We start from the raw sequence: 22,500 nt of genomic DNA, 5'->3' as shown, positions 1-22,500 counted from the left end.
GTTTCGTCTCTCATCTCGTCTCTCGTCTTGTATCGTCTCTCATTTTGTCTCTCGTCTTGTTTCGTCTCTCATCTTGTTTCGTCTCTCATTTTGTCTCTCTTGTATCATCTCTAGTCTTGTCTCTTGTCTTGTTTCGTCTCTCATCTCGTCTCTCGTCTTGTATCGTCTCTCATTTTGTCTCTCGTCTTGTTTCGTCTCTCATCTTGTTTCGTCTCTCATTTTGTCTCTCTTGTATCATCTCTAGTCTTGTCTCTCGTCTTGTATCGTCTCCCGTCTCGTCTCTCATCTCGTCTTGTATCGTCTCCCGTCTCGTCTCTCGTCTCGTCTTGTATTGTCTCTCGTCTTGTATCGTCTCTCATCTCGTCTCTCGTCTTGTTTCGTCTCTCATCTCGTCTCGTCTTGTATCGTCTCCCGTCTCGTCTCTCATCTTGTATTGTCTTGTCAACTAGGTCTCTTGTGTGTTTCTGTATTTTAACCTGCCGCCCAAGAATCACTGATCAGCTGCTGCTTGTTGGTCAAACAATCAACTGATCAATACAACGTGTGTGTGTGTGTGTGTGTGTGTGTGTGTGTGTGTGTGTGTGTGTGTGTGTGTGTGTGTGTGTGTGTGTGTGTGTGTGTGTGTGTGTGTGTGTGTGTGTCCCGCAGCATCATGTGGTTGGTTTGGTTCTGAAGGTCTGAACAGGAGTTGAGAGGTTTAACCTGAAGAAGTGATGAAGAAGTGATGAAGAAGTGATGAAGGAGTGATGAAGACTCACCAGGTAGAAGCCTCCCAGCAGCCAGAGGAGCAGCAGGTCCAGGCTGCGGAGCGGAGAAGATCCCATCCCGACCCCGGTGAGTCAGAGTCCAGGAGTCCCGGCAGAGCGACAACAGATGCTGATGAAGCAGATTAAATTATTTAATCTACTTAACTCTCTTCAAAGTGCACCGCCTCGTGTTTCTCTCTCCATCTGCCGAATGCAGTTTGTGAAATCATAACTCTCTCATGTCCTATAATCTGCTATATGCTGCCGCTCGGCTCTGCTTCGTTCCTCTGAAATTACCTCCACATGTCAAACTATTTCTGTCCTTCTGGCTGCGGTGGGAAGTTCAAATGATTCTTTGTAGGGAAGAAACCCGCTCTGTATTTTTAAATTCCCCCTCAGACTAACTTAAACACTTCAGTCTGGAGCTTTCTTCTCTGCTGCTGCTGCGCACGCTGCGCCCTGGTGCACGCGCCCGGCCGGGTGTCTCCATCAGCCGCGCGCAATGTCAGAACCTCCAGAACCTCCAGAACGTCCACAACCTCCAGAACCTCCTCACACACGTGCCTCTGGAGGGACGCTGGATTCCTCCCAGCCGCCCCAGAAACGCGCTCCGGACCGGATGAAACTCTCCCCGAACACCGACTGGACTCCAGCGACCGTGGCGGCGGAGGACGAGCCCGGTTCTCACGGGCAGCGGCTCCAGATGTGGCAGTCAGCCGGCCGTGGTGAGCAGCGGCTGTGTGTGCGGATGGAAAAGGGGCAGGCGCGAGCGCAGCGCTCATTGGTGCGCCGCCTCTTACGTTGGAGTAAACCGCGGCTCCGAAATGACATATTTTCTCAAACAAACTGCTTATTGACCGGATCGCAGGGCCGCAGCCAAACCGCCTTTCCTCCCGGAAAACTGCTTCTACTACCCGGGGAGCGAGACATAATGCAGGGGGGGGGGGGGGCTGTACTGCAAATACTACACACTGTACTGAAAATACTACACACTGTACTGAACATACTACATACTGTACTGCAACATACTGAAAATACTAGACACTGTACTGCAACTACTACACACTGTACTGAAACTACTACACACTGTACTGCAAATACTACACACTGTACTGAAACTACTACACACTGTACTGAAAATACTACAAACTGTACTGCAACATACTACAAACTGTACTGCAACATACTGCAAATACTACACACTGTACTGAAAATACTACACACTGTACTGAACATACTACATACTGTACTGCAACATACTGAAAATACTAGACACTGTACTGCAACTACTACACACTGTACTGAAACTACTACACACTGTACTGCAAATACTACACACTGTACTGAAAATACTACACACTGTACTGAAACTACTACACACTGTACTGAAAATACTACAAACTGTACTGCAACATACTGCAAATACTACACACTGTACTGAAACTACTACACACTGTACTGAAAATACTACACACTGTACTGAAACTACTACACACTGTACTGAAAATACTACAAACTGTACTGCAACATACTGCAAATACTACACACTGTACTGCAAATACTACACACTGTACTGAAAATACTACACACTGTACTGAACATACTACATACTGTACTGCAACATACTGAAAATACTAGACACTGTACTGCAACTACTACACACTGTACTGAAAATACTACAAACTGTACTGCAACATACTGCAAATACTACACACTGTACTGAAACTACTACACACTGTACTGAAACTACTACATACTGTAAATACTACACACTGTACTGAAAATACTACAAACTGTACTGCAACATACTGCAAATACTACACACTGTACTGAAACTACTACACACTGTACTGCAAATACTACACACTGTACTGAAAATACTACACACTGTACTGAAACTACTACACACTGTACTGAAAATACTACAAACTGTACTGCAACATACTGCAAATACTACACACTGTACTGAAACTACTACATACTGTACTGAAACATACTGCAAATACTACACACTGTACTGAAACTAATACACACTGTACTGCCACTACTACATACTGTACTGCAACAAACTGCAAATACTACACGCTGTACTGAAACTACTACATACTGTACTGCAACAAACAGCAAATACTACACACTGTACTGAAACTACTACATGCGGTACTGAAACTACTACACACTGTACTGCAAATACTACACACTGTACTGAAACTACTACACACTGTACTGAAACTACTACATACTGTACTGCAACAAACTGCAAATACTAAACACTGTACTGAAACTACTACAAACTGTACTGCAACATACTGCAAATACTACACACTGTACTGAAACTACTACACACGGTACTGCCACTACTACATACTGTACTGCAACATACTGAAACTACTACACACTGTACTGCAAATACTACACACTGTACTGAAACTACTACACACTGTACTGCAAATACTACACACTGTACTGAAAATACTACACACTGTACTGAAACTACTACACACTGTACTGAAAATACTACAAACTGTACTGCAACATACTGCAAATACTACACACTGTACTGAAACTACTACATACTGTACTGAAACATACTGCAAATACTACACACTGTACTGAAACTAATACACACTGTACTGCCACTACTACATACTGTACTGCAACAAACTGCAAATACTACACACTGTACTGAAACTACTACATACTGTACTGCAACAAACAGCAAATACTACACACTGTACTGAAACTACTACATGCGGTACTGAAACTACTACACACTGTACTGCAAATACTACACACTGTACTGAAACTACTACACACTGTACTGAAACTACTACATACTGTACTGCAACAAACTGCAAATACTAAACACTGTACTGAAACTACTACAAACTGTACTGCAACATACTGCAAATACTACACACTGTACTGAAACTACTACACACGGTACTGCCACTACTACATACTGTACTGCAACATACTGAAACTACTACACACTGTACTGCAAATACTACACACTGTACTGAAACTACTACACACTGTACTGCAACAAACTGCAAAGACTACACACTGTACTGAAACTACTACACACTGTACTGCAAATACTACACACTGTACTGAAACTACTACACACTGTACTGCAACAAACAGCAAATACCACACACTGTACTGAAACTACTACACGCGGTACTGAAACTACTACAAACTGTACTGCAACATACTGCAAATACTACACACTGTACTGAAACTACTACACACTGTACTGAAACTACTACATACTGTACTGAAACATACTGCAAATACTACACACTGTACTGAAACTAATACACACTGTACTGCCACTACTACATACTGTACTGCAACAAACTGCAAATACTACACACTGTACTGAAACTACTACATACTGTACTGCAACAAACAGCAAATACTACACACTGTACTGAAACTACTACACGCGGTACTGAAACTACTACACACTGTACTGCAAATACTACACACTGTACTGAAACTACTACACACTGTACTGAAACTACTACATACTGTACTGCAACAAACTGCAAATACTACACACTGTACTGAAACTACTACACACTGTACTGAAACTATTACAAACTGTACTGCAACATACTGCAAATACTACACACTGTACTGAAACTACTACACACGGTACTGCCACTACTACATACTGTACTGCAACATGCTGCAAATACTACACACTGTACTGCAACTACTACATACTGTAGTACTGCAACATACTGCAAATACTACACTCTGTACTGAAACTCCTATATACTGTACTGCAACATACTGCAAATACTACACACTGTACTGAAACTACTACATACTGTACTGCAACAAACTGCAAATACTACACACTGTACTGAAACTACTACACACTGTACTGAAACTACTACATACTGTACTGCAACAAACTGCAAATACTACACTGTACTGAAACTACTACACACTGTACTGAAACTACTACATACTGTACTGCAACAAACTGCAAATACTACACACTGTACTGCCACTACTACATACTGTACTGCAACATACTGCAAATACTACACACTGTACTGAAACTACTACACACTGTTCTGCCACTACTACATACTGTACTGCAACATACTGCAAATACTACACACTGTACTGAAACTACTACACACTGTTCTGCCACTACTACACAATGTACTGCAACATACTGCAAATACCACACAGTGTACTGCAATGACTATGCACTGTACTGCAACTACTACACCGTGTACTGCAACATACTGCAAATACTACACACTGTACTGCAACATACTGCAACTACTACACAATGTACTGCAACATACTGCAAATACCACACACTGTACTGCAACTACTACACAGTGTTCTGCAACATACCTCAAACTACTACACACTGTACAACAACATACTTTACTACAATATTCTTTACTTTACAAGACACTTTACTACAAGGTGCTTTACAACCGGATACTGTACTACAACACACTTTACTGCAACATACTTTACTATTACATTCTGTACTATAAGATACTTTACAAGACACTTTTATTAGAAAATGTACTTGTACTTCTGAACACTGTTTTCTGAAAAACAAACACTTTTGCTCTGTGATCAGAGTTTCTGGTTTTAAAGTACTTATGAGTATCAGTCACACTAAAACCTCCATTGTACAACGTTTCAGTGAAAACATTTTGTTTTACTGTTACATGATAACGGTGTTCGGTTTTCTGTGTATTTCTGTGTCAGCGTTACAGCGCCACCTAAAGGTACTACACTGTTTCGTGTGGACGAGGAACTTCTAAACAACGACAAAAGTAAAAACATGGTTTTGTCCCGTGTGGACTGGACCTGAAAGAACTGACCCAGAACTCTTGGTTCTCAGTGCTGCCCCCTGCAGGTTCCCAGGTTTTCTGCCAGTAGAATGTTTAATACATTTTGAATATACAATACCATCACCAAGAATAAGCGATGTATAATAATGACTGTCAATCACAAACCAATTACTTTATGAACTTGTATCTTCGGCTCCGAAGCTTTTTTCCAAATACGAAGCGAAAGCGTGAAACAGAAGTTGGGATTATAATCTGACCAATGGAGGAGGACAATGGAAGTTAGTGTTGACTTCTACCTCTGATCATAATCATCCTTCTGTCAGTTTGATGATTTTTAGAATCTGTGAATTTTAAACGTTCTGTTTTGGCATCATTCAGTCACCTCACCAGGCTGGTGTTTATCTTCATCCTTTCATCATCATCATCACTCCTGACAGGAGAGCGTCTGTCCTCATTCATCACATCCGATGTTTTCATGATTAATCATTCAAACCTGCTGTGACTTAGGATCTTTGATGAATAGAATACCTCCGCTGGACCGTCCTCCGGCGCTGGACCGTCCTCCGGCGCTGGACCCTCCTCCGGCGCTGGACCGTCCTCCAGCACTGGACCCTCCTCCGGCGCTGGACCGTCCTCCGGCGCTGGACCCTCCTCCGGCGCTGGACCGTCCTCCGGCGCTGGACCGTCCTCCAGTGGGACGAGGATGATGATGGTAATACCGGCGTCTCAGGACCAGACTTCTTCTCTTCGATTGGAATCCGCTCTACGACCTGCAGGTAAAAGGAATGAGGGACGTTTCCCCGGAGAGCAGCTGATAGAGCGTCCGTCCTGAGACAATCAGCCGGCGTCTCCCAGGACGGCTGCTTGAACTCCGGGGTTCTGAAACGTGTTGATGTCTGAAGCTCATCGATCCAGAGAGACGGAGGCCCGGAAGCTCGCCGCTTCATTTGACCCCCAAACAGTCGAGTGATGCACAACCAGCGTGACTGTTGCTGCTGAGAATCAATACGCAGCCTGTCAATAGAGCTGATCAGGAGGGAGGGATGGGGGGAGGGGTGGAGGGGGGAGGGAGGGAGGGGGGGGAGGGGTGGAGGGAGGGATGGACAGATACAAGCTTCTACAGGCAGAGGAACAACAACTCGTCTCTTAATCAATGGAGCTGATCAGCAGGTCGGGTCATCCTGAACCCAAAGACTGTCTGAGCCTGAGGCCGAGTTACCACCCCCCCCCCCCCCCCCCCCCCCCCCCCCCCCCCCCCCGACCACCAGGGGGCAGTGTGCTTCAGCTACTGGGGGCTTTAACCTCTGGTCCCCTCAGAACATCAGTCTGCTCACTTCATGTGGAAAATCTTCCTTAAATGATAATATCATTGTTAATGATAGTAATCATCATTGTTATTATCAAAACATTTCACACTGCATCAACTGATTCCTTCGATTAGATTACATTAGATTACATTAGATTAGATTAGATTAGATTAGATGCCTTTATTGTGAAGGTACATGAAAAACAACAAACGTCTTCAGTCAATCTGTGACAGCAGCATAACGGTCGTAGCTGAAGGTCAGAGAGGAACATAAAACACATTTATACAAATGAAATAGAAATATGTAGAATATCTAGAGTACACAAGGAGCAGGATTAACACTCACCTGCTTCTTCTTGTTTGTTTGTTGGAGTTATTTTCTGTAAACTGACAAAATGAACTTAATTCATTTATAATGTGACGCTGATGGAAAGATTTAATACGACGCAACACGCTTTTAGTTTTTCCATCATGTGGATCACATGTTACACACAGACTGTGTTAAAGAACTCCCTCTGGGATTAATAAAGCATTTCTACTCTACTCTACTCTACTATATTCTACTCTACTCTACTCTACTATATTCTACTCTACTCTATTCCTTTACTTTGAAAGCAACATGAACACAAATATGTCAACATGACTAATGCTGAGGGAAGCTGAGGAAAATGCCTTTAACTCAATGTGAGCCCAGTGTGTGTGTGTGTGTGTGTGTGTGTGTGTGTGTGTGTGTGTGTGTGTGTGTGTGTGTGTGTGTGTCTCCTGACCTCTGATATTCTCAGCTCACAGTGTGGTTATATAACGGCGTTGACCTCCCAGTAAAGGTCACAGCCGCCTGAAGGTCATGTGATTTGGAACAATTGTCTTTGTGTCGTCGTCACTGGAGTACCGGAGCGCCGGAGCGCCGGAGCGCCGGAGTACTGGAGCGCCGGAGCGCCGGAGTACTGGAGTACCGGAGCGCCAGAGCGCCGGAGCGCCACATGCCGCTCACAAATAGCCGCTGCACAGGTCCGGCGTGCTTCAAGAGTTTGGCTGCCTCCACTTCTTCATGTTGTGAATTGTTGCTGCAGCTTTTGGGAGGGTCAGTCAGACGAGTGTGTGTGTGTGTGTGTGTGTGTGTGTGTGTGTGTGTGTGTGTGTGTGTGTGTGTGTGTGTGTGTGTGTGTGTGTGTGTGTGTGTGTGTGTGTGTGTGGGGGGGGGTCTCTGAGCCTGTTGCTCTTTATTCCTCCTGTTTGCTCTGGACCTGCAAAGATGAGGCCTTCAGCTTCTGGACCAGGAGGAACCTGTTTCTTCTCAGAGATAAAAGATCGTCCAACGGTCACGACTTCATCTTTGATGGATTCAAACCCTAAATAGTGTCATCAGGGGGTCAGCCAATCACAATCAAGTTAGGCCCTCCCCTTGAGAGGGTGAAGAGGGTGGAGGAGGATGACGGAGGACTGGTGAGCTCAGGTCATTCTCTCAGCTTCGTTTTATTTCTGGTTTATCTTTCCTAAGAGTCTGAAGGTGAAAGATCAACAAACACAGCTGATCCAGATCATTGATCCCTTTAGGCCACGCCCTCCTTCATGACATCACACCTCTTCATTCACTCAGGTTCATACGGCTTGGATGCAGAACAAACACATGAAAAAGTTTAAATTACTCATTTATCTAATAACTGCAGGGTGAAAGTGGAACGGCGTGCGAGCGACGACCCTGTGCGGTGCGACGACCCTGTGCGGTGTGACGACCCTGTGCGGTGTGACGACCCTGTGCGGTGTGACGACCCGGTGTGACGACCCTGTGCGGTGCAACGACCCTGTGCGGTGTGACGACCCTGTGCGGTGTGACGACCCGGTGTGACGACCCTGTGTGGTGCGACGACCGTGTGCGGTGTGACGACCCGGTGTGACGACCCTGTGTGGTGCGACGACCGTGCGGTGTGACGACCCTGTGCGGTGTGACGACCCGGTGTGACGACCCTGTGCGGTGTGACGACCCTGTGCGGTGTGACGACCCTGTGCGGTGTGACGACCCGGTGTGGTGCGACGACCGTGCGGTGTGACCACCCTGTGCGGTGTGACGACCCTGTGCGGTGTGACGACCCGGTGTGACGACCCTGTGCGGTGTGACGACCCTGTGCGGTGTGACGACCCTGTGCGGTGTGACGACCCGGTGTGGTGCGACGACCGTGCGGTGTGACCACCCTGTGTGGTGTGACGACCCTGTGCGGTGTGACGACCCTGTGCGGTGTGACGACCCGGTGTGACGACCCTGTGCGGTGTGACGACCCTGTGTGGTGCGACGACCGTGCGGTGTGACCACCCTGTGTGGTGTGACGACCCGGTGTGACGACCCTGTGCGGTGTGACGACCCTGTGCGGTGTGACGACCCGGTGTGACGACCCTGTGCGGTGCGACGACCCTGTGCGGTGCGACGACCCTGTGCGGTGTGACGACCCGGTGCGGTGTGACGACCCGGTGTGACGACCCTGTGTGGTGCGACGACCGTGCGGTGTGACGACCCTGTGCGGTGCGACGACCCTGTGCGGTGCGACGACCCTGTGCGGTGCAACGACCCCGTGCGGTGTGACGACCCCGTGCGGTGTGACGACCCCGTGCGGTGTGACGACCCCGTGCGGTGTGACGACCCTGTGTCGTGCGACGACCCTGTGCGGTGTGACGACCCGGTGTGACGACCCTGTGTGGTGCGACGACCGTGCGGTGTGACAACCCTGTGCGGTGCGACGACCCCGTGCGGTGCGACGACCCCGTGCGGTGCGACGACCGTGCGGTGTGACCACCCTGTGTGGTGTGACGACCCGGTGTGACAACCCTGTGCGGTGTGACGACCCTGTGCGGTGTGACGACCCGGTGTGACGACCCTGTGCGGTGCGACGACCCTGTGCGGTGTGACGACCCGGTGTGACGACCCTGTGTGGTGCGACGACCGTGCGGTGCGACGACCCTGTGCGGTGCGACGACCCCGTGCGGTGTGACGACCCCGTGCGGTGTGACGACCCTGTGCGGTGTGACGACCCGGTGTGACGACCCCGTGCGGTGCGACGACCCCGTGCGGTGTGACGACCCTGTGCGGTGTGACGACCCGGTGTGACGACCCCGTGCGGTGCGACGACCCCGTGCGGTGTGACGACCCTGTGCGGTGTGATGACCCGGTGTGACGACCCCGTGCGGTGCGACGACCCCGTGCGGTGTGACGACCCCGTGCGGTGTGACGACCCCGTGCGGTGTGACGACCCGTTGTGACAACCCCGTGCGGTGTGACGACCCCGTGCGGTGCGACGACCCCGTGCGGCGCGACGACCCAGTGCGGTGCGACGACCCCGTGCGGTGTGACGACCCCGTGCGGTGCGACGACCCTGTGCGGTGAGACCTCTGGAGGGCGCTACGCCCTCAGTCACCTACTAAAGGATTAAATGTTGTTTACAGCCACACAGTCTTGTTTTTGTCACATCGCAGGCGTCAATCATGTGATTGAGGCTCGCCAGTCGCTTTACGACAGAATTCCCCTCGAGCTTCAGACTCCGACCAGACGGACGTTCAGGGCCGACGACGTTCCGCTAATCACAGATAATTTGTCTTCATCACGCCGCATTGTGAGCGCCGCTTTAAACACCTTCTACTTCACCCAGCAATCATCATTTCCATCAACATCCCGTCCTCCGTCATCAGCAGCCGCTCTGCAGCGGGCAAGGTCAACAGTCTCACACACACACACACACACACACACACACACACACACACACACACACACACACACACACACACACACACACACACACACACACACACACACACACACACACACACACACACACACACACACACAGTCCTTGTCTTAAATAGAAGCACAAAGCTTATCCTTTTATAGTGCTCACAGTGGTTTGGGTGGAGGTGGGGTGGGGGCGGTCATCGTGGCGAGGGGGGGTGGGTTTGTCACCTGGGCGGTGGATAAAGGGGCATACGACTGCTGACCTCCGATTGCAGTGTCCGTCCTCTTCTTCATCACTTCTGATGGCGCCGAAGAAGAAGGAAGAGCCCAAACCTGCTGCACCTGCGGCCCCCAAACCCCCGGAGCCCGAACCCCCCAAGGTCCCGGACTTTGATCCTGCTTCTGTGACGGTAAAGCACCTGCATGAAGGTAGACACACCTGTAGAATACAGATTAGGTTTCTGTCACGTTGGAGGAGCTCCGGTGGCCAGGAAGTATGAAGAGGATCTAATGGAGCTCAACCAAAACCCAGAACTACACTGTGTGTGTGTGTGTGTGTGTGTGTGTGTGTGTGTGTGTGTGTGTGTGTGTGTGTGTGTGTGTGTGTGTGTGTGTGTGTGTGTGTGTGTGTGTGCGTGTGCGTGTGTGTGTCAGTCGCATGGCTTAGTGTACAGAAGAAGTAACAGAGACCTCTTGTGGTTGAAGTCCAGTACTGCAGCTCTTCACCAGTTGAACGATCCAAACCTTGAAATGATTATATATTCTTTTTATTTAGTTTTATCATAACAAGCTCGTTGAGATTAAATACTATTTTTATCAAGAGTGTCCTGGACAAGACGGGCAGCAGAACATTAAAGTTTCAGACAAAAGAGGTAAACATTAAATATATAAGAAAATGTCAAAATATTAAAAAACACAGAAACAAGGAAAGACATTTTTAGACAAAAACATTTTCTATAAACAAAAGAAAACTGCCCATCCATCAGAATGAGGTCCAGTATTCAATAGCCTGAGACTGAGAGTTTCAGTGTGTGTGTCGGGTCCAGAAGGCTCACAGTCCTCAGCCACGATGAGAACCTGATCTGCTGAGCAGAAGAAATCCCCTCCTGGTCCAACAGACCGCCGCAGGGTCACAGCGTCCGCGGTTCAAACCACCAAACCTGATTCTCATCCAGTCTGAAGTGCAGACCACCCACACACGGTGGAAAAACCACCGGGAGGGAAAATAGAGGTAATTATAGCTCTTTAAACATGGAACAGAAGTTCTGGATGATATTTCTACAAAGTTTGATAAAAGAGTCTGTGGCTCCGACACGACAGACAGCGAGAACTGGATCCGAGCAGAACAGAAGACTAGAACATAGAATATGGACTAAAGGAGGGACTGGACCAGAAGAGAAGCTAAATCAATCCGTCGTATCAGGATGTTTGAAGCTGCAGTGAAGATCTGAAGAGTTTCTTCATCTCACATCTAATAGATCCTGACAGGAAACGGCTGCGAGGAGCACTAGCGCCACCATCAGGGAGCACGGCACAACTGTTTAAACACAGGGAGCCAACTACTGCCGTACAGGTAGCTGACCCACAGGTAACTGACCCACAGGTAACTGACCCACAAGTAGCTGACCCACAGGTAACTGACCCACAGGTAACTGACCCACAAGTAACTGACCCACAGGTAACTGACCCACAGGGAGCTGACCCACAGGTAACTGACCCACAGGTAGATGACCCACAAGTAACTGACCCACAGGTAACTGACCCACAGGTAGATGACCCACAGGTAGCTGACCCACAGGGAGCTGACCCACAAGTAGCTGACCCACAGGTAGCTGACCCACAGGTAACTGACCCACAGGTAGCTGACCCACAGGTAACTGACCCACAAGTAACTGACCCACAAGTAACTGACCCACAGGGAGCTGACCCACAAGTAACTGACCCACAGGTAACTGACCCACAGGTAGATGACCCACAGGTAGCTGACCCACAGGTAACTGACCCACAAGTAACTGGCCCACAAGTAACTGACCCACAGGGAGCTGACCCACAAGTAGCTGACCCACAGGTAGCTGACCCACAGGTAACTGACCCACAAGTAACTGACCCACAGGTAACTGACCCACAGGTAGCTGACCCACAAGTAACTGACCCACAGGTAACTGACCCACAGGTAGATGACCCACAGGTAGCTGACCCACAGGTAGCTGACCCACAGGTAGCTGACCCACAATTAACTAATCCACAAGTAACTGACCCACAAGTAGCTGACCCACAGGTAACTGACCCACAGAACCAGATTACAGATGATCATTATTATTGGATAATGAAATAAAATCTGAAGGACTTCAGTTGTTTTGAGACTAAATGTTGGAGGATCAATCATCATGTTGGTGGATCAATCATCATGTTGGTGGATCAATCATCATGTTGGTGGATCAATCATCATGTTGGTGGATCAATCATCATGTTGGTGGATCAATCATCATGTTGGTGGATCAATGTTCTGGTTGGAGGATCAATGTTCTGGTTGGCTTCAGTCCAGAGCAGCAGAAGTTCTTTGTTTCTCTGCTTCCAGAGTTAAAAGCAGAGCGACTGAAACTCGGGGCTCCTCCTTCCTGAGCTCTCTGTCTTCCTCTACCTGGATTATAGGGATTATTTATTCTATTCTTGTCTTTGTTTTCCAGCTGGAGTTCAGCCCTGAACAGATCGAGGGTGAGTCGGCGCTGCTTGTGACGACCGTCTGTTATTTATAGCCGATGGATGTTTGAGAGCAGAACCCTCCAGCAGACCTGCTATGATCATCCAGTAATCTGATTACAGCAGACCTGCTATGATCATCCAGTAATCTGATTACAGCAGACCTGCTATGATCATCCAGTAATCTGATTACAGCTTCTGATCAGAACTGTTTTCTGGTTCCAGACTTCAAAGACGCCTTTCAGCTGTTTGACCGGACGCCGACCAGCGAGATGAAGATCTCCTTCGCCCAGTGTGGAGACCTGATCCGGGCTCTGGGCCAGAACCCCACCAATGCAGAGGTCATGTATGTCCTCGGGAAGCCCAAAGCCGAAGGTCAGTGGACTCGGTGGACTCGGTGGACCTGCGGCCGACGTCCGTGGCGTCAGAGCGACCAGCTGTTTGTGTCTTCCTCCAGACATGCAGACCAAGATGCTGGACTTTGACCAGTTCCTGCCGATACACCAGCACATCTGCAAGGCCAAGGACCGCGGGACGTTCGAGGACTTCGTGGAGGGGCTGCGGGTGTTTGACAAGGAGGGAAACGGCACGGTGATGGGGGCGGAGCTCAGACACGTGCTGGCGACTCTGGGTGAGCGGCGCTCCGACCCGTCGCTCCTGTCTGTGTAACCGCCGGCTGACGGAGGTTTGTGGGTCGCAGGTGAGAAGATGAAGGAGGACGAGGTGGAGCACCTGATGCAGAACCAGGAGGACGCCAACGGCTGCATCAACTACGAAGCTTTCGTCAAATACCTGATGGCGTCGTGAAGGCTTCGCCGCGGGGGGGTCCACGCCGGCCTTCACCGTGTTTCACTCAAACCATAAAGATTCATGTGAACAGCAGCTCCGTGTTTTACTTTGAAAGGTTTGTTCTGCTCCGAGTTTCATTTCCACAAAAAATAAAATTCATCTGGAGCCAGAAAACGATCTCCGGATCTGAACTGAGGAGAAACTAGAAACTGCATTTAATAGTTCAAAAGGAATAAATCCTGGATCTTCACGTGTTTCCTGTTTGCTGCTGAAGCTCATCCAGCACGTTGTCCTTCTTTCTATCGGTCACTAATGAGTAGAACACGTTGAGCTCTATTAGAACGGTAGAAAGGCCTGATTGAAGGATTCTAGAGCTTTGACCATTTTTTGCAGTATTTTTGTTGTTTTTTTGGGGGGGGTGAGTAGTTGTAGGTATTTTATCTATTTTTAGTGATTCCCGTTGTTTTAGCTGTTTAGACCATTCTTGCAAAGCGGTGAGCCGGTGGTCAGTCTTTGTTTTGGTCATGAGATTAACAAGAGTTGTTATTTGATTCTCAATTTAAAAAACAAAAATCTAAATAGAAATTGAAAGAATTTTTATTGATCTGGTTCAAGAAAGGACAAACAAATATTATTATTATTTATATTTTCTGTTTCTCAAAACCAAAGATAATATCATTAGAGAGCAGAAACAGAAAAAGGCCTGTTTTCTTTTTTCTTATTAAGTTCCTGTTTTTCAAAGTAAGAGCACCTGAGGCGCTGCTGTGTGACAGAGGCTGATGGACGTGATCAGGGGTTTTAGAATCAATATAGGAGACAGCGAGCCGTCATCTGGACCGTCAATGTTCGGAAAGACGTCAGAATAAATATCAGACCTTTTGCTCAAAGCCTCTAGAATATGTTTGGAATGTCCCTCACTACTTGTCGCGCTCTACTTTTGCCCAAATTAATCTTTTTTCGACAAACTAGAGCGAATTATCCGTTCAAGTAAACAACTCGCACCTGACTTCCGGTTTGTATCACACCCAGTACCGAGCAACCTGATTGGTCAATTGATACCATGTGATATATATACCTTTGAAAGGCGGCCTCTGATTGGTCTATAATTCTCTGACTCATTGTGATGCGTTCAAATGCTGAAGCAGAGAGGAGGAATTTGGACTTTCCCTGTGACGTTCTGAAGTGTTGGACCGAGCTAAAGGAGCTGCTCCTCGAACTCCAAATATCCAGATTGACTCATCAATCTTAAGCCAATCAGCACAAAGTCTCCTCACATTTCTTGGATTAAACTTCTCCCACCTCGACTCTGGTGTGAACACAGTGGAGAAACACAAGTCACACAGTACTTCTGCAATTCATGAGAAAGACTGTTGGTACAGTGAATGTGATACCTTTACGTAGAATTATTCCAACATTTATATACATATATAAATGTTGGAATAATATATATTATATATATATATATGTTGATATATCTATATATATACAGTGTTGATATATTTCTTTATATATCTATATATCTATATATATATGTTGATATATCTATATCTATCTATATATATCTATATATATGTAGATATACAGTGTTGATATATATCTATATCTATATATGGTTTTTAGAAAGAGAAAATGATAATTAACTAGTTTTCAATTTTTGAATTATTTTAAAATGAAAATCAAATAACAACTATTTTATTTTTGCTTTTAAATATCCTCCTCTAAACCGTAAATCCGGTGACTGGAACATACAGACTGACTTTACGCACATCCTGTAGAAAAAGAAAGCAAAGTGTTTCCTGGAGAGATTTGGGAGCCGCTCCAGAGGAGCTGAGGAGCCAGAGTCTGAAAGCAGCAGAGCCACAAACACACAGAACACTCACCTGAGAGGCTTTCACAGGTGATGACTCCAAAACCGGAAGGAGGCGGAGGGGAGCAGTTCCGCTGTTCCTCCAGCAGGGGGCAGTGTGGGATCAAGAAAAGATCCGGTTCAGCACAAACAACCAGTTTTCTTCTCTCGTCTCATTATTGACTGCGGATTAATGGAGGTCTTTCAAAGAAATGATTTTTCAGTGTGTCTGATTGATTTTTTAGAAAAATATATTTCTTGAGTGACGTAATAATCATTATATATATATATATATATATATATATATATATATATATATATATATAATTTAAATTGGTTTCATAACGACTTTTATATTTCCTGCTATTATGAGTTCATGTTCTTCAACACTGGAAAGATTAACACCTTGGACCTTTTTCAACACGAGTAGAAAATGCAGATTAACACTTGCAGGTTTGAGATTATTACAATAAATGAGGATGTTTTCCATGATAAACAAGTTGCCGGGACAGAAAAGGACTTTGGTCCTGATTTACTGAGAAGCTGCGTGAAGCAGAAGGAGAAGAGGAAGAAGAGGAAGAAGAGGAAGAAGAGACAGTCAGTCCTCAGAGGGAAACACAGAAAGACTTTAGAATTAAATCAAATGAAAAACCTGCTGAGGCTGCAGAATAAATCCCTCCTGACTTTAACAGCAGCAAACTGAGACTTTATATTCCAACTCTGAATCTTCAGGAATCTTCAGGAGTTCAGATTAAATCATGTCGCCTGACCAGGATTACAGCTGTGGAGCGGGATTACAGCTGTGGAGCAGGATTACAGATGTGCAGGATTACAGATGTGGAGCAGGATTACAGCTGTGGAGCAGGATTACAGTTATGCAGCGGGATTACAGCTGTGGAGCGGGATTACAGCTGTGGAGCAGGATTACAGATGTGCAGGATTACAGCTGTGGAGCAGGATTACAGTTATGCAGCGGGATTACAGCTGTGGAGCAGGATTACAGATGTGGAACAGGATTACAGTTGTGGAGCAGGATTACAGATGTGGAGCAGGATTACAGCTGTGGAGCAGGATTATAGTTGTGGAGCAGGATTACAGATGTGGAGCAGGGTGACAGATTTGGAGCAGGATTACAGATGTGGAGCAGGGTGACAGATGTGGAGCAGGATTACAGATGTGCAGGATTACAGATGTGGAGCTGGATTACAGATGTGGAGCAGGATTACAGCTGGGCAGGATTACAGCTGTGGAGCTGGATTACAGCTGTGGAGCAGGATTACAGATGTGCAGGAACAACCACTCAGGGGCTGTTACACTGGGTGCAATAATCCAGAATAATCCCGCAGTGCTGCTTCTTTCTCTCTCCTGTCAGCGATCAGAAGCTCTGATCTGAGCGGCTCATTGTTTGCTGACAGTTTATCCTGCGGCTGTGCTTTCTGCTCCATTTCCCCGCCGCCGTCCGGCCGCCCGGCGCCGCGCCGCCCAGCGACATGCCGACAGGCCGCCCAGCCCGGCGACAGGCCGCCCGGCGACAGGCCGCCCAGCCCGGCGACAGGCCGCCCAGCCCGGCGACAGGCCGTCCAGCCCGGCGACAGGCCGTCCAGCCCGGCGACAGGCCGCCCGGCGACAGGCCGCCCAGCGCCGCCCAGCCCGGCGACAGGCCGACAGGCCGCCCAGCCCGGTGACAGGCCGCCCAGCGACAGGCCGCCCAGCGCCGCCCAGCCCGGCGACACGCCGACAGGCCGCCCAGCCCGGCGACAGGCCGCCCAGCCCAGCGACACGCCGACAGGCCGCCCAGCCCGGCGACAGGCCGCCCAGCCCAGCGACACGCCGACAGGCCGCCCAGCCCGGTGACAGGCCGCCCAGCCCAGCGACACGCCGACAGGCCGCCCAGCCCGGTGACAGGCCGCCCAGCCCAGCGACACGCCGCGACAGGCCGCCCAGCCCAGCGACACGCCGACAGGCCGCCCAGCCCGGTGACAGGCCGCCCAGCGACACGCCGACAGGCCGCCCAGCCCGGCGACAGGCCGCCCAGCCCAGCGACACGCCGACAGGCCGCCCAGCCCGGTGACAGGCCGCCCAGCGACACGCCGACAGGCCGCCCAGCCCGGTGACAGGCCGCCCAGCCCAGCGACACGCCGACAGGCCGCCCAGCCCAGCGACACGCCGACAGGCCGCCCAGCCCGGTGACAGGCCGCCCAGCCCAGCGACACGCCGCGACAGGCCGCCCAGCCCAGCGACACGCCGACAGGCCGCCCAGCCCGGTGACAGGCCGCCCAGCGACACGCCGACAGGCCGCCCAGCCCGGTGACAGGCCGCCCAGCCCAGCGACACGCCGACAGGCCGCCCAGCCCGGTGACAGGCCGCCCAGCCCAGCGACACGCCGCGACAGGCCGCCCAGCCCAGCGACACGCCGACAGGCCGCCCAGCCCGGTGACAGGCCGCCCAGCGACACGCCGACAGGCCGCCAGGCCGCCCAGCCCGGCGACAGGCCGCCCAGCCCAGCGACACGCCGCGACAGGCCGCAGTGAGTCATGGATGTTTGTCACACAGAGAATGAGTCAGATAATGAGCCTATCAGGCGCCTCATCAGCTGCATGAGAGAAACAAACACCTCCAAACGTCTCAGCAGCTTTTAATCCAGAGCAGCTCCCAGATTAGAGACTGTCAACAAGACGAGACTGACATCTTCACCACTCCTTCTTTTAATCACCATGAATATCAAACACTTCTTTTCAATCTTTTATCAAAAGAGCAGATCAATAACACCCAATCAACTTCAATAAATCAATCCAGATATACGACACAGAAATGAGTACAAAGCGAAGTATCACAGTACACAGTACACAGTACGCAGTTCGTTTAGAAAAAATATAAATATGACGACAGAAATATCTGATGTAAACACACACACACGCACGCACTCACGCACGCACGCACGCACGCACGCACGCACGCACGCACGCACGCACGCACGCACGCACGCACGCACGCACGCACGCACGCACGCACGCACTCACTCACTCACTCACTCACTCACTCACTCACTCACTCACTCACTCACTCACTCACTCACTCACTCACTCACTCACTCACTCACTCACTCACTCACTCACTCACTCACTCACTCACTCACTCACTCACTCACTCACTCACTCACTCACACACACACACACACACACACACACACACACACACACACACACACACACACACACACACACACACACACACACACACACACACACACACACACTCACACTCACACTCCCTGGAAGCAGCAGGCTCGTCTCCACATGTTCATTTGAACAACATTCACCACGTCACCTCAGATAATCTCTCCTTAGTCGGGCTTCTATCAAACCAGTTGATGATGATGATGATGATGATGATGATGATGATGATGATGATGATGATGATGATGATGATGATGATGATGATGATGATGATGATGATGATGATGATGATGATGATGATGATGATGATGATGATGATGATGATGATGGAGCTAGCAAAGTGGCTGTATTGGGCTGTATCCATCTGAATCTGACTGTATCCGTCTGTATTGGGTTGTAGAGCCGCTGGTCCACGTTGTATCTGATTGTATCTGATTGTATCTGTCAGTGTCCGGCTGTGTCCAGCTGTGTCCAGCTGTGTCCAGCTGTGTCCGGCTGTGTCTGTCAGTGTCCAGCTGTGTCCGGCTGTGTCCAGCTGTGTCCGGCTGTGTCCGGCTGTGTCCGGCTGTACTGGTCCGACCGCGGCGGTGCTCACAGAGCTGTGGTCTGTTTGATGCTGTGGAAGCTGATCCTGGTGGGAGACGTGGGGATGGACATGGCTCGAGTCACTCGCACTCGGAGGGCGTGGTTATCCTGCCAGCGGTGCCACCGCTTCCTCACCGCTGACCGCACCTGAAACATGGGGGCGGAGCTTAGATCACACCTGAGTCCAGCAGCTCCAAGGTGATTAAGTACCCACCTTTAAGCTGTTAATCAAAATAACAACTAAATTAATACAGTCAGTCTACAGTCACTCTAGTCAGTCTACAATCAGTCTACTGTTGGTCTACAGTCGGTCTACATTCAGTCTACAGTCAGTCAACAATCAGCCTACAGTCGGTCTACAGTCAGTCTATAGTAGGTCTAAAGTCGGCCTACAGTCGGTCTACAGTAACTCTAGTCAGTCTACAGTCGGTCTACAGTCGGTCTACAGTCAGTCAACAATCAGCCTACAGTCGGTCTACAGTCAGTCTATAGTCAGTCAACAATCAGCCTACAGTCGGTCTACAGTCGGTCTACAGTCGGTCAACAATCAGCCTACAGTCGGTCTATAGTCAGTCTACAATCAGTCAATAATCAGTCTATAGTAGGTCTACAGTCGGCCTACAGTCGGTCTACAGTCGGTCTACATTCAGTCTACAGTCAGTCAACAATCAGCCTACAGTCAGTCTATAGTAGGTCTAAAGTCGGCCTACAGTCGGTCTACAGTAACTCTAGTCAGTCTACAGTCGGTCTACAGTCGGTCTACAGTCGGTCTACAGTCAGTCAACAATCAGCCTACAGTCGGTCTACAGTCAGTCTATAGTCAGTCTACAGTCAGTCAACAATCAGCCTACAGTCGGTCTACAGTCGGTCTACAGTCAGTCAACAATCAGCCTACAGTCGGTCTACAGTCAGTCTATAGTCAGTCTACAGTCAGTCAACAATCAGCCTACAGTCGGTCTACAGTCGGTCTACAGTCGGTCTACAGTCAGTCAACAATCAGCCTACAGTCGGTCTACAGTCAGTCTATAGTCAGTCTACAGTCAGTCAACAATCAGCCTACAGTCGGTCTACAGTCGGTCTACAGTCGGTCTATAGTCAGTCTACAATCAGTCAATAATCAGTCTATAGTAGGTCTACAGTCGGCCTACAGTCGGTCTACAGTCGGTCTATAGTCGGTCTATAGTCGGTCTACAGTCAGTCTACAGTAACTCTAGTCAGTCTACAGTCAGTCTACAGTAACTCTAGTCAGTCTACAGTCAGTCTACAGTTGGTCTACAGTCGGTCTACAGTCGGTCTACAGTCGGTCTACAGTCGGTCTACAGTCAGTCAACAATCAGCCTACAGTCGGTCTACAGTCAGTCTATAGTCAGTCTACAGTCAGTCAACAATCAGCCTACAGTCGGTCTACAGTCGGTCTACAGTCGGTCTATAGTCAGTCTACAATCAGTCAATAATCAGTCTATAGTAGGTCTACAGTCGGCCTACAGTCGGTCTACAGTCGGTCTACAGTCGGTCTACAGTAACTCACCTCTCCGTTGAGAAAGCAGTAGAACACGGAGACGAAGAAGCCCTGCAGAGAGACGAGTGGCTGCAGCTTAATTTGACTCCAGAAGTGAAACACATGAGAACAGAGAGCAGAAACCCTGGTGACCCGGTTCATCAGTTCATCCGTTCATCCGTTCATCCGTTCATCAGTTCATCCGTTCATCTGTTCATCCGTTCATCCGTTCATCAGTTCATCCGCTCATCCGTTCATCTGTTCATCCGTTCATCCGTTCATCAGTTCATCCGTTCATCCGTTCATCCGTTCATCCGTTCATCAGTTCATCCGCTCATCCGTTCATCTGTTCATCCGTTCATCCGTTCATCTGTTCATCCGTTCATCCGTTCATCAGTTCATCCGTTCATCTGTTCATCCGTTCATCTGTTCATCCGTTCATCCGTTCATCCGTTCATCCTGACCACACGGAGCGTCAGCTAAGCCTCACTTCACTTCAGATCAACAACCAACAAAACAAACACCTGAATTATTCACAGCGTTTCCTCTAGAAACAGCTCTGCTCTGCAGCTCTCACCCTCCCCACCCTCACTCTCTCACCCTCACCCTCCCCACCCTCACTCTCTCACCCTCACCTTCCCCACCCTCACTCTCTCACCCTCACTCTCTCACCCTCACCCTCCCCACCCTCACTCTCTCACCCTCACCCTGTCTCACCCTCACCCTCTCTCTCTCACCCTCACCCTCCCCACCCTCACTCTCTCACCCTTACCCTCCCCACCCTCTCCCTGTCATCCTCTCACCCTCTCCACCCTTACCCTCCCCACCCTCACCCTGTCATCCTCTCACTCTCTCACCCTTACCCTCCCCACCCTCACCCTGTCATCCTCTCACCCTCTCCACCCTCACCCTCTCCACCCTTACCCTCCCCACCCTCACCCTGTCATCCTCTCACTCTCTCATCCTCACTCTCTCACCCTTACCCTCCCCACCCTCACCCTGTCATCCTCTCACCCTCTCCACCCTCCCCCTCTCCACCCTCACCCTGTCATCCTCTCACACTCCCCACCCTCACCCTCTCCACCCTCACCCTCCCCACCCTCACCCTGTCATCCTCTCACCCTCCCCACCCTCACCCTCTCCACCCTCACCCTGCCATCCTCTCACCCTCTCCACCCTCACCCTCACCATGTCATCCTCTCACCCTCCCCACCCTCACCCTCTCCACCCTCACCCTCCCCACCCTCAACCTGTCATCCTCTCACCCTCCCCACCCTCTCCACCCTCACCCTGTCATC

The 22,500-nt window shown here is 49.4% G+C and overlaps 3 protein-coding genes across 3 annotated transcripts in view; 1 reads left to right on the top strand and 2 right to left on the bottom strand.

Moving 5' to 3' along the window:
• The window catches only part of pth1r (parathyroid hormone 1 receptor), a 31,885-nt gene extending 30,395 nt beyond the window's left edge, over positions 1-1,490 (bottom strand). The window contains exon 1 of the mRNA XM_080474961.1: positions 759-1,490. Within this exon, the coding sequence (XP_080331087.1) occupies positions 759-824 (66 nt within the window). The 5' untranslated portion in view covers positions 825-1,490. The remainder of the gene's footprint in view (positions 1-758) is intronic.
• Positions 1,491-10,793: 9,303 nt separating this feature from the next.
• Positions 10,794-15,399, top strand: myl13 (myosin, light chain 13). The gene is made up of 5 exons (XM_080474949.1): positions 10,794-11,018; positions 13,296-13,323; positions 13,534-13,683; positions 13,766-13,939; positions 14,009-15,399. The coding sequence occupies exons 1-5, from the start codon at positions 10,911-10,913 to the stop codon at positions 14,113-14,115; spliced, it is 567 nt and encodes a 188-aa protein (XP_080331075.1). The 5' UTR covers positions 10,794-10,910; the 3' UTR covers positions 14,116-15,399.
• Positions 15,400-18,626: 3,227 nt separating this feature from the next.
• Positions 18,627-22,500, bottom strand: part of LOC308124063 (corticotropin-releasing factor receptor 2) — a 26,581-nt gene continuing 22,707 nt past the window's right edge. The window contains exons 11-12 of the mRNA XM_080486863.1: positions 21,233-21,274; positions 18,627-19,851 (exon numbers count right to left, since the gene is read on the bottom strand). Of these exons, the coding sequence (XP_080342989.1) occupies positions 19,711-19,851; positions 21,233-21,274 (183 nt within the window). The 3' untranslated portion in view covers positions 18,627-19,710. The remainder of the gene's footprint in view (positions 19,852-21,232; positions 21,275-22,500) is intronic.

Source organism: Lipophrys pholis (genome assembly GCF_963383615.2).
Source record: "Lipophrys pholis genome assembly, chromosome: 1".
Lineage (NCBI taxonomy): Eukaryota > Metazoa > Chordata > Actinopteri > Blenniiformes > Blenniidae > Lipophrys > Lipophrys pholis.
Note: the sequence above shows the minus strand (reverse complement) of the source record. Positions and strands in the feature narration are given on the sequence as shown.

Bases quoted from the DNA above. Each gene is read 5' to 3' on its own strand.
- myl13 (XM_080474949.1), top strand. From the start codon at position 10,911: ATGGCGCCGAAGAAGAAGGAAGAGCCCAAACCTGCTGCACCTGCGGCC. The intron at 11,019-13,295 runs GTAAAGCACCTG...TTTGTTTTCCAG, and splicing joins TTGATCCTGCTTCTGTGACG to CTGGAGTTCAGCCCTGAACA. The intron at 13,324-13,533 runs GTGAGTCGGCGC...TTCTGGTTCCAG, and splicing joins CAGCCCTGAACAGATCGAGG to ACTTCAAAGACGCCTTTCAG.